We start from the raw sequence: 16464 nt of genomic DNA on the forward strand, positions 1-16464 counted from the left end.
CAGACTTTAAAAGACAACTTTTTTAATAGTATACAGTAAACTTCAAATTAAACAAGCAGCCTACTCAAAAACAAGTATGGAAGAATTGGAAAATGTAATTGATTCTTAGAGAAAAGCCACAAACTACCAGCAGACCTGATTTAAAAGATTATTCATAAACATTTTTCAGTGACAATAAGCAAGCTTCAAGAAGTGAAGCTTCAGGGAAAGAACTTTTTATAAAGTTATACACCCACCCCACTATAGTAGAGAACAAGGATGTGAAGGAAATGCCCTACCCACGCCACCCCCTTCAGCTGGGAAAAGAAACACCACTTTGTTTCAATAACTGGAAAGTCTGTGGAAAGCATGGCAGGCATCCCAGCTTTAGAACTAAATGAAAAGTACTAAATACCTTAAATTTGATTCCTATGGAAATAATGAGGTGGTTAAGATTCTTAGATATGGAAAAACCGGACTTGTTAGGTAACTTGCCAGTGAGTACTTAAATTTTCCAAGAGCAAATCATCCAACTGATTTTAGTAACTGTTTAGCAAGAGTAAACCATTTTCCACCATTTTATAAAGTTAGTGTTGAAAAGTATGTGTACACATGTATTGCTTCACAGCTTTATTTTTGAAATCACAAGCAATTCAAAGTGACCATCATCAAGGCCTCTGTTAAAAGATTTTCCAGCAGAGCTGCCCCAGTTTTAAGATTAAACAATATTGCACTTGAAGATGAACTAACTTCCAGGATCCTCTTCAAAGAAGAAAAGTATTGCTTCCATCTGTGCTTTTCTTAGACTAAAAGCATACTGCAGAAAACTCTAAAAATTAATGCTGCAGGGTACAGTAACATAGTAAAGTACCTGCCCTATTTTAGAACCCTAGAGAACGTTTCATTGGAGGAAACTATTTAGCCCCTAATTCGTAGAAAGTGTACACAGTATTTTTCATTTCAGTGGTCCAAGATACGAAGGTTCCCAGATACAATCTTGTTCTCTAATACTGCTCCAGGTGGGATGTCAATTCGGTCACCATGATTTGCGATGATGATAACTGTCCCCTAAGTGACAGGGAAAACAAAAAGCAACAGTGTATTTGCAACTGCAGCTGAAATGCAATTGATTTTCTTACAATTATCAAGTTTATGTAGAACTCCTTTTACAATGCAGTAATTATATTTATAAACAATATTAAACATGAAAAATAACATGTTAAGGAAAAGCGTAACGTGTCCTTCTGTAACATCTTGGCAGTAGTTTTAGATTCCTTGCCTCCTTATCAGAGGTGGTACCAGGAATGGGAAGTGGACGCAGTGCCACAGCACAACTGGCCCTTTCAAAGAACTACTTGCAAGGCCACCAGCATTATCTACCTTCATAAAGAAACTGGAAGGTGCTTGGCTTATATCTACATATAGGTTTGGGGTTTGCTGTTTTCCCCTCCCCAAAGTCCCAGTACATAGCTAAATATCCTAGCTGTACGTCCTTCTAAGTTCTGCTATATGGGACGCCACCTCAGCATGGCTTGCCAAGTGGTGCTAGGTCCACACCCAGGATCCAAACCAGCAAACCCTGGGCCGCCAAAGTGGAGAGTGCAAACTTAACAACTATGCTACTGGGCCAGCCCCTTAGGGTTTTTTTAAGAACAGTTTACTGATAGGTTTTTCGTGTCTTAACTGCGACTGTTTAGATGAAGCACTATCAGCAATAAAGTTCTATTTATATATATTGTTGTTTTTTCAAGACCTTCATTTAAATAGCTTCAACAGGAAGAACACATGAAATCTAGGTATGAGATTTTGAAAAAAATACTTGATTAGGAAAAAGCTGTTGTATCTTTGGTTCTGAGTTTTCATATTTATTATACCCATAATCCTTCCTATTTCTATGCTAGGCTAGAATGATACTCATCAAAGTACCCAAGTACCACAGTAATGTGAATGAATATCTTTATACTCATGACAACAGATTAGCTTAACAGAAATAGACTGTGTTCAGTATAAATGAAGTTGTTGTTTTTTTCTACTTTCAGATTCAAATAGCCATCTTTAGTGAGTTAATACTAATTTAACAATGATTCTATTTTTAAAAGACTGTCATATTTCAACAAAATAGTACCACTTCAATTATTTATTAGTGTTTGCTTTCCATTTGAATGCTATATTCCACAAAATTCCTATATACAACAATTATGATTGTATTTTAACTATGTTGTATATCTATGGAAGACAGTATTACTACTAAACATTGTGGTAAGCAATTTCATTTTTTAAATGTATCTATATCTTATAAACATCTGGTAAAGACTACGAAGTATTCCTTTAAATAAAGATAAATTTAGGACTAGAAAATGAAACCTGTTTTGTAAAGCTATAAGAACTGTCATTTTCATTTTAACAACATACCTTTAATGAAACATTCTTGCCAAATGTCACATCTCCTGAAACTGTGAGGTGATCCAATTCAAGCATATCTGGTATACTTTCAAATCTCCTTAGGTAATCCTGAACCTGAAGGAAAAAACAGAAACATAGAAATTGTTTCAAAAATGATTTAACAGAAAAACAGGGATTAAATTAACAATATAGTTTAACAGAACTGTAAAAACATTCTGCTTATGGCCAAGCTCAGGCCCTCTATGGGGAAGAACCTAGTTTATTAAGCACTCACTATATGCTACATCTTGTGCAAGAGAGACCAGGAGATATGAACACTGTCCCTATAGTCAGGCAATTTACAAAACAGCTGAGCAGATCAGACATGAAAAAAATGAAATACAAAATAAAAAGGTAACCAACTAACATGCTAAGAGCCAGATGAGTAGTTCAGATGATCTGGAGTTAGTTGGAAAAAGAGATCATCGTGGTTTGAAGCAAGCTAGACAGGAGCTGAGCTTTATGGGATGTGTAGGATTCAGAAGAAATGGAATATATTTCAGGAAGAGCAACAGCACAAATTATCATTATAAATAATCACTATCTTTGCTTCATTTCCTTAGTTTTACAGACACTAGAAATTGTCCTATATGGCCTTGTTTCTGATTTTGCTGAGAAAAATAGAAGCAATTGGAAAACTTCCACTGGCTTCTACTTCTACCACCACCCCCACCCCCCACTACCCCCTAGCCCATTATTCTGTCCCTCCTAGTACTGGGGTTGGACTGTTTCCACTCCAACTTAAGGCCAGCCCTTCTTATGGCCTCTTCAAGGATATTGTCCAGAGAGTCTTCTTTCTTCCTTTTCAGTATTTTTCCCTTTTCATTGCATCAATCCCCATCAATGTATAAACAGACTATAAATTCTCCCATCGTTAAAAAACAAAACAAAAAAACCTCTCAAATCTTACATCCCTTTCTATCCATGGCTCCATTTTTCTTTTTTTTCTTTAAGGCAAAAACTCTTTAAGTTGTCTACATTCATCTCTCCAATTTCTCTTCTCCTATTCTTTTTTAAATCCATTCCAGTCTCTAAAACCTCTATGCTGATAAAGCAAATGGTGAGTTCTCATTCATCTTACTTGAAGCGGCAGCAGCACTTGACACAGATTATCATGCTCTCTGTCTTGAAACATTTTCTTCATTCTGCTTTCAGGACACACACACACTCATGGTTTTCTACGCAATTCCTCATCTGGAACTTCTCAGTCACATTTGCTGCTTCCTCTCCCTCCCCTCATCCCCATCCTCTAAGCCTTGGAGTACCTCAGGGCTCAGTTCTTAGAGCACCCCTCCCTAGGTGATCCTTATCTCATGGCTTTAAATACCAGCTATAAACTGACAACTCTCAAATTTACCTCTCTCTTCTCTCTCCTCTGAGCTCCAGACTCATACAGTCAACTTCTCCATTTGAAGATGTAGTAAGTACAGATTCTCCAAAATTTAACTCCCCATGCTGCTCCCCAAGCTTTCCCCTATCTCAGTAACTGGCAATTCCATGCTTCTAGTTGCACAGGCCAAAAACCTTGGAGTCCTTCTTACTCTTTTCTCTCTTACCCTCCCATCTAGTCTAAGAGCAAATTGTATAGGTACGTACACCTTTCAAAATATCTCAGAGTATCAAAATTTTTCACTATTTCCACTGCTACCACCTTGGTCTAAGCCACTGTTTCCTCTTGCCAGGATTCCTGCAGCAGCCTATTCCCTAGTCGCCCTGATTCTACCCTTGCTCACCAGATCAGTCCCTTCACCCCTCAGCTCATGACTCTCCAATGGCTTCTCATGAACCAGAAAAAAAAAAAAAAGCCACACTCCTAATATTCATTTACAAAATTCTACACAGTCTGGCGTGCTCCCTCTCTGACCATCTCTCTGTGCCCTCATCCCTCACTTGCTCACTTTGCTCCAGCCAATTGTACTAACGTCCATAAAACATGTCCTTCCTCAGAGCAACTAGCCGTTGCCCACTCAGCCCGTTCTCAAATTGGGGCAGCTAAAGTTCTTACCTCCTGCAGGGTATGGAAGAGGCTAGGAAGAGTGGGAGGGAATTGAAGGAGGGATGAGGTTAGGTGGAAAAATGGTTGGCAATCCCACCTCAGGATTTGGGAAGGTAGTGGGTCCTTGTATCACAAAAGAGGCACAAAAGAACCGGGAAACTCCTAAAATGACTGATGCTATCCTGGAAATTCCAGCCCAGCCACAGGACCCAGAATCACCCCCCATCGATATATAAGACAGTGCACACATCCACACCAGGTGGCACTAAACCACAACCAGAACTCGAATAGACGTGGATGGCATACCAGGACTCTACAGGCCAGCCACAAAGACTCACCCTGTCACTTCACTAACCTCACATTTTATGTGATTAAATTTTTTGGATTCCACTTATCATGTTAGGGTGGGGTTTTAATATACTTGCTATTCCCCCTGCCTGAAATGCTTTTTGCCACAGATACCTGCATGCCACACTCCCTCAATTTCTCAGTGAGGCCATCTCTGGCCATCCAATGTAAAATCACACCATCACCAACCCACCCACACACTCCCTATTCCTGCTTTATTTTTCTCCATAGCACTTTTCATCACTTGGCATACTATACATTCAATTTGTTTGCTTAGTATCATCCTTACCCCATTAGAATATTCATGAAGGCAAGGATTTTAGTCTGTTTTATTTACTGCTAAATACCTAGCACCTAGAACACTGATGAAAGCAGTAATGGTCTTAAAAGAGACATAAGATAAAATGTCCCAAAATTTAAACATTCTTTCCTAACTCTGTAGCAATCAGATTTCAAAAGTGAGTTACATCTTTATTTTCTACAGTCAATTCCCTTTAAAAGACATCAAAGATGGAGGAATATAGGGGCTGGCCCCGTGGCCGAGTGGTTAAGTTCGCGCGCTCCGCTGCAGGCGGCCCAGTGTTTCGTCAGTTTGAATCCTGGGCGCGGACATGGCACTGCTCATCAAACCACGCTGAGGCAGCGTCCCACATGCCACAACTACAAGGACCCACAACGAAGAATATACAACTGTGTACTGGGGGGCTTTGGGGAGAAAAAATAAAATAAAATCTTAAAAAAAAAAAAAAAAAGATGGAGGAATATAGTAGGTCAGCAGCAGAGACTGTAATTAGCTTCTAATTCACATGTGTATCATATCTTTATAATTACGTACCTTTGTAAAAGAACTGCCTAATTTAACCAAGGGCACTGTAGGAAATTCTCTCTTTTCACTCATTGTCAAAGATCCTGCATTAAGGCTATAGAGGTTTGACATCACAAGCAAGAGATCTGATGTAGTTTTGACAGGCAGAAAACGGCTCCTAGGAACATTAATACCTAGAGAGTTCTCAAAACTTTTAATGGCAGCCCCCACGGCAGTTTCTAACTGAATAACATTCAGGCCTCCATCCAAAGTCTGTAAGAAAGGGAGCAAGGAGAGAGAAACACAGGTTTTAGCAACTTAGTTCCATATGGCCTAGTTAATGTTTGGGGAGTGGTTTCAGAGATCCATTGAAGGAAACAGAAATTTTGAGAACTGACATTTATCAAGCACCTACCATATGCCAGGTGTTTATACATATGTGATCTTTTTTCAGCATCATAACTCTTCAGTAATATTTCCATTTTATGATAAAAAACTACAAGTTCAGAAAACTCATGCAAGGTGCCCGTGGCCAAAAGGCCTATAAGTATTAGAGCAACGGGTAAGACTGAGGTAGGTCCTCTACTTTTGGGCCCAATGCTCTTGCCACTACCACAGTCCAGGGTCAAGTCAGGGCACCATGCATGGCGTGGCACACTAAAGGGATAGGTGTAGATTCTGAAAGACAGGACCAGGAACTGGAGAGACTGACTAGGCAAAAAGGAGTGACCGATGGAATAGATGGGCCAGAGGGAGTTGGCAGTGGGTCTGTGTGTAGCCTACTATGATCTTAGGAACCAGGGAGCCCAGTGGTCCACAACTTTGGCTTACCTTTGGATTCACAATGATTTCCATGTCAATAGCATTCTGTTCCTGCAGTCTTTTAACTGCTGCAAGAGAGATCCATAGGTTGTTTGTGTTAAATATTTTGAATTTTGATACAGACTTGAACTCATCAACGTGTGCTTTTGGCACTTGAGCGATTTCCACCAGTCTCAGTTTGCCTTCATACTGAGTAAGTGTCCCACCCTAGAAAGGCAGAAAAGAGTGAGTGGGTGCCTCCATCTCTCTCCCAATCACAACCATGCTACACTGTTTATAGTCTGTGAATGTTCCAGAAAAGACAATGATAAAATCCCCAGAAATAAAAAGCCCAGGCAGTGATTCGATCTGTGATACAAAACAACATACATAAGAAGGTAGAACCAAAGAAAATAATTCAGGTTGTCTGTTGTTTTATACTGTATACCCACCCTCTTGTCCATAATAAAAACCCTAGGAGGACATGAGAGTCGTCCTGACTTTTCGGAGGTAGGCTACAGGAACAGCCATGCCTTTTATTCCCAAACCACTGTACATCACTAAACAACTAGTCATCCCACCTCAGACCCTGCTCTGACTGGCTCTAGGATAAGGAGAGAAAAGGGAAGACAGAGGCACAATGGACAGGAAGTGACCCCTGAGTGGCCTCAGCCTAAAGATATTCTTACAGTCATGAGGCAATGGCAGTATGGGAAGAGGGGAACATTCACTCATATGTGAGGGGGACATTTGCAGGAGGCATAGAACCCAACCCAGGGACTGACTATTTCAGTATTCACACACTGCCACTGTTCTTACTGCCTGGGGGTAAGCAGTAAAACCTTGTGTACCATTTCACCAAAGGCTGTCATCGCCACTAAACATGCAAAGTTAAAAAACAAATTTTTGCTTTGCATCAAACTGCATTTTTTTGCTACTACAGAGAGAGTACAGTGATGAAACAAAAAAATATACAGAAATACACAGTGTATAAATAGAGACAGGATATTTTCATTAAAGGAACAATGAAATAAAAACACTCAAGCTCCAAACAAGAAGAGTATTAAGCTTGAACAAACTTATTGAAAGTGTTTTCACATATGTTTCAGATTTATTCTATAAATAACTGTGTCATTGCTTTAAGTTAAAACTGCCCGTATAGATTATTCAAAAAATAAAGATGATTTTCGTACTATTGAATCTGGATTTATAGACACACTGTTCTGTCAGGCGGCACTTAGGGTACTCTACAGAATACTATCGCATTGTTATCAAGTGGATGTGTTCTGCTTCACATAGAAACTTTCCAATAAAAAAACATTTTGAACTACATAACCTATAAAATGCAAAGATGTGAATCCCCCAACCGCTTCCTCTCAGTATTTACCTTTACATCTGCACGTGTTTTATTTGTGACTTCCATGACAAATTCACACGGTTTTCCATTGGGTGGGTTCATTAGATGATTAAGAATATAAAGATCCACTGTGGCACCCAGATTATCTATGTTAGACACAAAAATATACTCTTTGCCTTCTCCTATAAAGGTGTCAAGCAAACCAGAGTTGTAGAAACTGGCGTAAATATCACCATGACCTGGAGGGTACCAAGCTTCTGTATTTTCCCCTGAGTATGACACATCCTTTGCTACAGGCAGTAAAGATTCTTTATTAATCCTTGGGTACCTTTAAAAAGAAAAAAGTTCTTTTTCAATATCAACTCGGTAGAGTATTCCAGACATTCAAGTAAAACAATGCACTTAAATAAAACGTTCCTCCTTTTCAGTCTATCAATAGTAAGTAATTTAATCATAGGTGAATCCATTTAAGAAAATCTCTCATTATCTGTGTTGTCCAAAAATCAGTTTCCTAGATAGTAATATTTGCTGCAAAAAAAGGTTTTCCACGATCATACAGATGGCAGGATACCTCATATTTTAAAGATAATATGTTTTATGACTCTCCAAGAGGAGAAATATATATTGAGTAAATTTTCTCAAACTTGCTTGCTTGTGGGATTGTTCTTTGCCCTGAAAATGTATTTGGAAAAAGCTGTCCATTTTTACAAACATATATCCAGGGGTGGTGCTCTTTCTTTCCCAGAAAATCAACAGCAGGTTAGTGCTCAGGAATGTCTGCCTCCTACCACTAGTGAGAACATGTGTAGGGGCTGGCGGTGGGGGAAGAGGGAAACCGAGGCGCTAGCACTGTGCCAGACTAAAGAGAGCTAGCGCTCTATCAGAAAACAGGCAGAGCAGCTGCAACAAAAGAAAGTGTCCATGGAAAAATACATTAAAAAAAGACAACTAATAGTACAACTTTAGAAATAACCCCCTGTGCAAGTGCACATAAACCCCTGTCTGTCCTTCATGGAAGACTTATTTCCCCAGTTCCCTGGGCTTTATCACAATTAATCATATGCATTCCTTTTTACTCTCCCTTCCCCAAAATAGAAGATTTTCTCCAGAATGTATTAAATTTCCCTAAGCCTTTTCAAGGTGTTGAAGAAATTCCTTCCCATAGGAAAGAACATTGTCAATATTGTGGAATACAGAAAGATTTCCACAGACCCACCTGGAGCCCAAATATGGCCTCAGAAGGCAAAGACCTAAGCTATCCTCAAATGTTCTGGACCTAGAACAGAAGCTCAGGCAGGTTCTCTTTCAAGATGAGAAGTTACAGAACCACAGAGTGATGACAGCAATCACAGACCTATTAAACATTCAGCCTTTAAAGGCGTCATACACTTGCAAATATTAGTCTCTGGTACATGCACATATTGAGGTTACTCTGTTTAAACAAGACAAGTCCTTCTTTCTCAGGAGTAACACCTCCCTGAGTTACATTTTTTACTCCTTTTACCTGCTTTGATTAAAAGTGTAGATTTTCACACGACAATGATTGTACTTCTGTAGAATTTTTTTTGTATCTTCATCTGTGTTAAAAGAGTTCATTAGAACAAGAGGAACATCTGTATTGTAGGATTTGTTCAAATGCTAGGGAGGAAAATGACAAATTACTCACTTACTTTTGCTTAAATGTGTAAAATTAACTCTTAATGGTTAATCACAAAATGTCCAGAACATCATTTATATGTAGCCAAATATATAGATTTGAAATAACTACTTGGCATAAGCCAGATATTTTGCTAAGCAATTCACCACATAACTTGCTCATTAAATCACAACCCTACAAAACAGAAACTATTGTGCATTTTACAGAGAGCTAAACTGAGGCCCAGAGAGGTGGCAGGTTAGTGGCAGACCCAGGACACCCCGCAGTCCAACTCTGGAGCTATGTGCCCGACCACAGTGGCCTATGGCCTTACTGGATGGGCAAATGCTGAGTATGCATTTACTGTGCCCAGAGCACTGTGGGGATGAAAGTACAGATGTTACAGAGACATGGCTCCGTACTCTCAAGATTAATGTCAAGAATTGTGAATCACACCCCAACTGAAATCTTTTCAATCTCTAGGAAAAGCTAAGAGGCAACACAGAGAGAAAAGAAAACAAGGTCTTAGAAGTCAGAAAGTCCTACGTTCAAAGTTAGATTGTGCACTTACTAACTAGCTAGGGAACCTTGAGCACATAAATCAACCTCTCTGTGCCTTGGTTTCCTCATCTGTAAAATGCGGATGATAATAGTACTTATCTTGCAGAGTTGTGGAGAAGAACAAATGAGTCAATTCATGTAAAGAGCTGGCAATAATACTTGGATAAATGTTAGCTAGTGCTACTGCTAATGTTATTATTATGGTTACCAGTACCGTATTAGACACTAGGGATAAAGAGAAGAAAAAGATAGGGCCACTGCCCCTGAAGAGCTTATGGTCTATGATTAATGACGTTATCATAACAGAGAAGCCAAGAACAGTTCTTAGCATCCATGGCATCCAAACAGATACGCGAAATTCTCCCCGGCCTCCCAAGAGGTTACTAAAGCCAGAGCATCCCAGCTGAGATGAAGGCTGCCGCTAGAAAGAAAGGGGGGAGGGCTGGGAAGATCAAAGCAGAATCCCAAGAGATCCAGAGATTTCGGCAACCACAAATGCCATTTAAACATCAAAAGCTTTTACATCACCCTAAGGATTTGCCCTTAGGAACACCAAACCTTTTTATATATTAATAGAGAGACTAAAGATAGCAAGCTTCTTGACTAGCTCAAATTCATATAAGGTAACATTTATAATAGCCTAAAAACTAAAAACGATTTTAGTAGCTCATGAGAAAGGCTAAATGTTACTCACTTCAATTTGCTGAACAGTCAGATCCAAAAAGGTATTCTCATTCCTCACACCAATCAGACTTTTCGGGCCTTTGCAGCCCATGCTGGTTCCCAAACCGCCATTGAGTTTCACCACCACCAGCTTGTTCAGCACAGAAGATATATTATCAGGTAAGCCCCTGGCCTTTATCTTTTCATAGGGTTGAATCTGAAATTTTTAAAAAATTACAGAAGTAATTCAAAGAGCTTTATGAGAGGTTAAACCAAATCAATCCCAGGGTTATTTCCACACTTCCTCAAAGAGATTTGCTTTCTCTGTGGAAAGTTTCAACTGCACTTCCTATATCGTCACAGGCCCTTATGGCTCAAAAGCAAGTACTTATTGGCAACTGCCCTTGCACACAGAAGTAGTTCAGTGATTCATTTACATTACAATGGAATACAAGAAGGGGAAAGACGTTACAGTCTACAAATATTTGTCTGACTGGTGGAACATCCAAATCTCTTGAATTACCAAAAACAGAGCAAATGGGATACCCAAAACTTATCAAGTCTAAATATTTCCGGTGCACTATAGATCTACTTCAATTCTGAGGAAGTGTGTGTGTGTGATCACACATTAAAACCAAAACCACCATGGCCCTTGCCATTTTCCTCCATTCAGTCATAAGTCTGTGCTTCAGAGGAAGGTGGTCTAGGGTTTTGTCATACTGCTAGTTGTGTACAAGGATAGAATTCCTTCCTTAAGAATTTAACTTTCAGGCATCAGTGTATAAAACATCATATTGGAAAATTAAGTGTTCTCATTGCTCCAACAAATGTCCTGGTAGGATGGGAGCGGGTGAAAGAATCCCAGCTCGATCACCTCTCTACACCCTAGTGTATTTCTGTTAGCACATTAAGATTTCTTAATCTTCAACGTCTCCCTCATAGGAAAGGAACAGTGACACAGTGGAAGCCCAAATTCTTTTGTTCAAAGGGGAGGCAAAAGCAAGTCTAAACATCTTGTAGCAAGAATGAAAGCTTTTAAAAAGATCAGAATAGATTTCCTATCCATTTACAGGACATTTTGTTTTGTCTTTCTTTAACAGAATAGGTCATCAAATGTACTCTTCAGTAACATCATGGTGTAGGATAGAAGACACTTGAGGGGACTAAAAAATAAAACCACACAGTAAATGCTCAGCAAACACTGAGCTGTTTTTATTTGTTCTGCTACCTGTAGGTGTGTGCGTGATGTTGTGTGTGTGTGTATGTGTGTGTGTGTGTGTGTGTGTGTGTGTGTCATGGACGAAGTCTGTGATTGGAAAAGGAGTTGATGGGCTCACACTCCAGTGATTAGGCTGTGGAGGAAACATCCCTTTATACTTGGTCAGACAAGCATACTTACATGTCATGTGTAGCTTCCTGACCACACAATTCCTACTGTTAACAGCTCTTTCCACAACAACTAGTCTGTGACTCATTTTCTCTACTCTGCAAGACACTATGAATACACTTTCTTGCTTGGTGTAAATACTGAGGAAGGTGGAGCACTCTTCTCCAAGACTCTCTACTGGTTATCACCCCTTCTGAATTATTTCCTAGTGTGGTAGGATTTCCAGTTTTCCTGGTAAATGCCACTAAACAGTCTTCAGCAGTCATTCAGATTCAAAAGAAGGGCTGGTGACAAAAAAAGACCGGAGGAGAGGCCAGGCCTGTGGGCATCATGGCCCTCCAGTGGGTGCTACCTAAATACTGGGATGCTAACCACCAAAGAAAAGGAGGTCAGGGAGGCAAGAAAGAACACAGACCACACTGGTTGGTTCCCTGGCAGCAGTTGATCCAGGTGAAGACAGTCTACGGGTGATGATAACATGGATGCCCAATACACACACACAAAGTGCCCATGGCCCAGTTGACTGTCATGCCTTGAAGGATGTTTTGACTTCACTCCCATGAACATCATTTGTTCAGCATTTCAAAGAAACTGGTAATATTCCTTGAGAGAAAAAGTCCAATTTAAGTGCCATACTACCAGAAAAGTAAGAGTAGATGACAGAGCTGGAACCTTTTGTCACTCTGATATTACACGATAGTTTATAATCCTTTCTAGCCCAGCTACTGAAATCAACCAGTCAGTAAAGGAATGCCACCATGATACAACGGCTTCACGTAGTCTATTATCAGGTTAGGAGAATTTCTTGGGTGCATATTTACTCAAAAGAGTGAGAAAATGGGACCAAGACAAATATTTTGCAATTATCTTTTAAAAGCCAAGAATTTCCATTTAGCAGTTACTTCTGACTTCCCAGGAAAGAATTTGATATTTACAGAGGTCTCACAAGTGTGTGAAAATCAATTTAACTGAAAACCCCTGATTCATGCATTCATTTTAGGTAAAATTGTTAGTTGATAAAAATTTTTACCCATTTAATTCTTCTTTGAATATACTTTTTAACAACTACAATACATAGAAGCAAATTTTTTTTTCTACCCATGGTGAGACAGGCCTGTTTTCCAATTTCACCTAAAAACTATTCATTGTGAAACAATATACATACACAAAAGTTTATAAAATACACATATACAGTTGGAAAAATAACCTAAATAAAGAATACTGCCATAATTTAGAAGCCTCTACGTGTCTGTCCCTGATCACATTCCTCTTCCACCTCTAGTAGTATCCACTGTTTTGACTTTTACTCTCTACAGTTTTACCACTTATGTATGTAGCCATAATAATATTTTTACTTAATTTTATGTCTCTAAATTTTTAAATAAATTGAACCATACTATAAAGTATCCTCTTTTGACTTGCTTCTTTAATTCATGTTATATTTTCAGAATAATTCACATTAATGCATGCAGCTATAGTACATTCTCCTTTCACTATAGTATTCAATTTATATATCCATGAAAAGAAACAAAACTGTCAATATTCACAGATGATATGATTTTATATGTAGAAAATCCAAAGACCCTACAAATAAACTCATTCTTAGAATAACGTGATCATAGCAACATTGAAGATACATGGTCAATCTTCTAAAAAAGACTACTTTTGGAACCCTTGTACACTGTTGGTAGGAATGTGAAATGGTGTTTACATGTAAAATGGTTTCCTATTAAGGAAAACAGTATGATGGTTCCTAAAAAACTTAAAAGTGAATTATCATATGATTCAGCAATTCTACTTCTGGGTATTTACTGCAAAGAATTGAAAGCAGTCTCCAAGAGATGTTTGTATACTCACCTTCATAGCAACATTATTCACAATAGCCAAAAAGTGGAAGCAACTCAAATGTCCATCAACAGAAGAATGGATAAAACAAAATGTGGAATATACTTACAATGGAATATTACTCAGTCCTAAAAAAAGGAAACTCTGACAAATGCTACAACATGCATGAACCTTGAGGACATTATGTTAAGTGAAATAAGCCAGTCATAAAAAAATATGGAGGCCAGCCTGTGGCCGAGCAGTTAAGTTTGTGTGCTCTGCTTCAGAAGCCCAGGGTTAGGAACCTGGGCGCAGACATGGCACCACTCATTAGGTAATGTTGAGGTGGTGTCCCACGTGCCACAACTAGAGGGACCCACAACTAGAATATACAACTATGTACTGGGGGGATATTTGGGGAGAAAAAAAGCGGGGGGGGGGGGTGGAAAAAAAAAAACCGGGAACAAGTTGTTAGCTCAGGTGCCAATCTTAAAAAAAAAAAAAAAAGAAAGATAAATATGAGGTACCTTCATATAGTCAGATTCATAGAGACAGAAAGTAGAAGAGTGGTTACAAGAGGTTGCGGGTAGGGAGAAATGGGGAGTTACTGTTTAATGGGTAGAGAGTTTTAGTTTTGTAAGATCAAAGAGTTCTGGAGATTGGTTGCACAATAATGTGAATGTACTTAACACTACTGAATTGTATACTTAAAAATGTTTAAAGATGAAAAAAAGATTAACTGTTTCTACATATAAAGAATTAGAAAGTAAAAGTGACTAAAAAGTTATCTTTTATAATACCATCAAAAATAGCAAATAGCAAATATCTAGAAATAAATCTAACAAAAGATATGCAAGAGTTCAACATGGAACACTAGAAAACATTTTTGAGAAAAATCAAAAGATTTATTTAAAATTCAGGGATGTAGTTACAGGTTTATAAATTAGAAGATTTACTTATGTAAAGACGTCAATTTCCCCCAAACTGATCAATGCAATCCTAATCAAAGCTCAAGAGTTTCTTGTGTGGAAACTGACAAACCAATTTAAAGTGTTTACGAAAATGCAAAGGGCCAAGAAGAGCCAAGACACTTTCAAAGAAAAACAAATTGGGAGAACCAGCTTGGTAATACTTTTTTTAAATTGTAGTAAATATCCATAGCATAAAATCTGCCAGCTTAACCATTTTTAAGCGTACGGTTTGGTAGTATTAAGTATATTCACAACCAATCTCCAGAACGCTTTTCATCTTGCAAAACTGGAACTATACTCATTAAAAAACAAGTCCCCATTCTCTCTCCACCCACCCCCTGGCAATCCTCCTTCTACTTTCTGTCTCTAAGAGTTTGACTATTCTAGGTACACAAGTGGAATCATACAGTATTTGTCTTTTTGTGACTGACTTATTTCACTTAGCACAGTATCTTCAAAATTCATTTAGCATTCTTTTTTTAAAGTGGCTTATATGTTTGAGGATATTCCAAATTAACACAGATTTTTCCAGAAAAAGGTCTATATTTAATAAAGTTTATGTATGTGCATGCAATATATCTGGGAGAAGGAGAGACTGGTACAAAGGACTGGAATACAGGTGTAGGTTGACAGATTCTGTGGCAAATTGAGCCTTATAAAACTTATTTATTCCATTTGCAGATATTAAAACTGGAATAGAATACAAGTTCTAAAGTCTTAGTAATCAGAAAACTGATTCTCTTTATTTGAATTTAATAAACATAACAATGCACCCTTAACTTTGAAATAAAAGATTAAAAGTATGACAAGAATACTACAAGTGTAACCACAGTTCTAAAAGTATAAACCTAAGAAAATGCTGCTCTTCAGATACACGTGAAAACAATGCAGAAAGGGAGGACTTGGGTTTCAGATGCTGCTCAACACCTGTGTTCTAAATTTACTAGTATCCTGAGGGATGGGCAGCCTGTCATTTCAAGGCAAAAACTTTACAAAAATGTAAACAATGTAAAAAGTGACTTCTTCATATTTAAATATGTGGTCAAAAGATCAACAGGATGGCACTTTTTTCAGTGTCACTCTCTAGACACAGTGCCGTCCCATAGAACTTTCTGCAATTACGGAAATGTCTTATAATGTGTGCTGGCCACATGTGGCTCATGGGCTCTTGAAACGTGGCTAATACAACCGAGGAAAAGAAGTTTTAATTTTATTCGCTATTAATGTAAACCAACACATGTGGTGAGTGGCACGTGTAGTTCCAGATGGTCTATTAAAAAAAAAATCAACCAAGGAATCAGAATTATGTTTCAGTTCATTTTAATAAAACTCTGCCAGAATCTTATTTTGTTCAATATAATCTTTTTTCACTTTAATGACACTGACATCACAAAACATTCAACCAAACATATAAAAAGATGACCTAAAACCTGATTCTTCCCTATCTTCACTAATCAACATTTCATTTATGTAACAATGAACAGTACTGAGCTTTTATTAAGGACACACTGATGTTCAACTTCAGCCTCAGAATCTGATCAAATAATCTGTAGTCAGCTTTAGCCTAAGCCTCTGGAAGGCCAAATGCCAACCCCTACACTTAAACACCAATTCAGGAGTCCTGAAACCTCTGATGATGCAGGTACTCGTCAGACCTTATTGTTACAACATCAGCAACTCAAACAAGACATATC

General features: G+C 38.4%; 1 protein-coding gene across 4 annotated transcripts in view; it reads right to left on the reverse strand.

The window, feature by feature from the left end:
• Window positions 1-594: 594 nt before the first annotated feature.
• The window catches only part of UGP2 (UDP-glucose pyrophosphorylase 2), a 48514-nt gene continuing 32644 nt past the window's right edge, over window positions 595-16464 (reverse strand). For all 4 annotated transcript variants that reach the window (XM_046662407.1, XM_046662406.1, XM_046662405.1 and 1 more), the window contains exons 4-10: window positions 10620-10805; window positions 9233-9366; window positions 7759-8056; window positions 6402-6599; window positions 5601-5843; window positions 2392-2496; window positions 595-1047 (exon numbers count right to left, since the gene is read on the reverse strand). In XM_046662407.1, the coding sequence (XP_046518363.1) occupies window positions 940-1047; window positions 2392-2496; window positions 5601-5843; window positions 6402-6599; window positions 7759-8056; window positions 9233-9366; window positions 10620-10805 (1272 nt within the window). In that variant the 3' untranslated portion in view covers window positions 595-939. The remainder of the gene's footprint in view (window positions 1048-2391; window positions 2497-5600; window positions 5844-6401; window positions 6600-7758; window positions 8057-9232; window positions 9367-10619; window positions 10806-16464) is intronic.

Source organism: Equus quagga, chromosome 5 (genome assembly GCF_021613505.1).
Source record: "Equus quagga isolate Etosha38 chromosome 5, UCLA_HA_Equagga_1.0, whole genome shotgun sequence".
In the NCBI taxonomy this organism is placed as follows: Eukaryota; Metazoa; Chordata; class Mammalia; order Perissodactyla; family Equidae; genus Equus; species Equus quagga.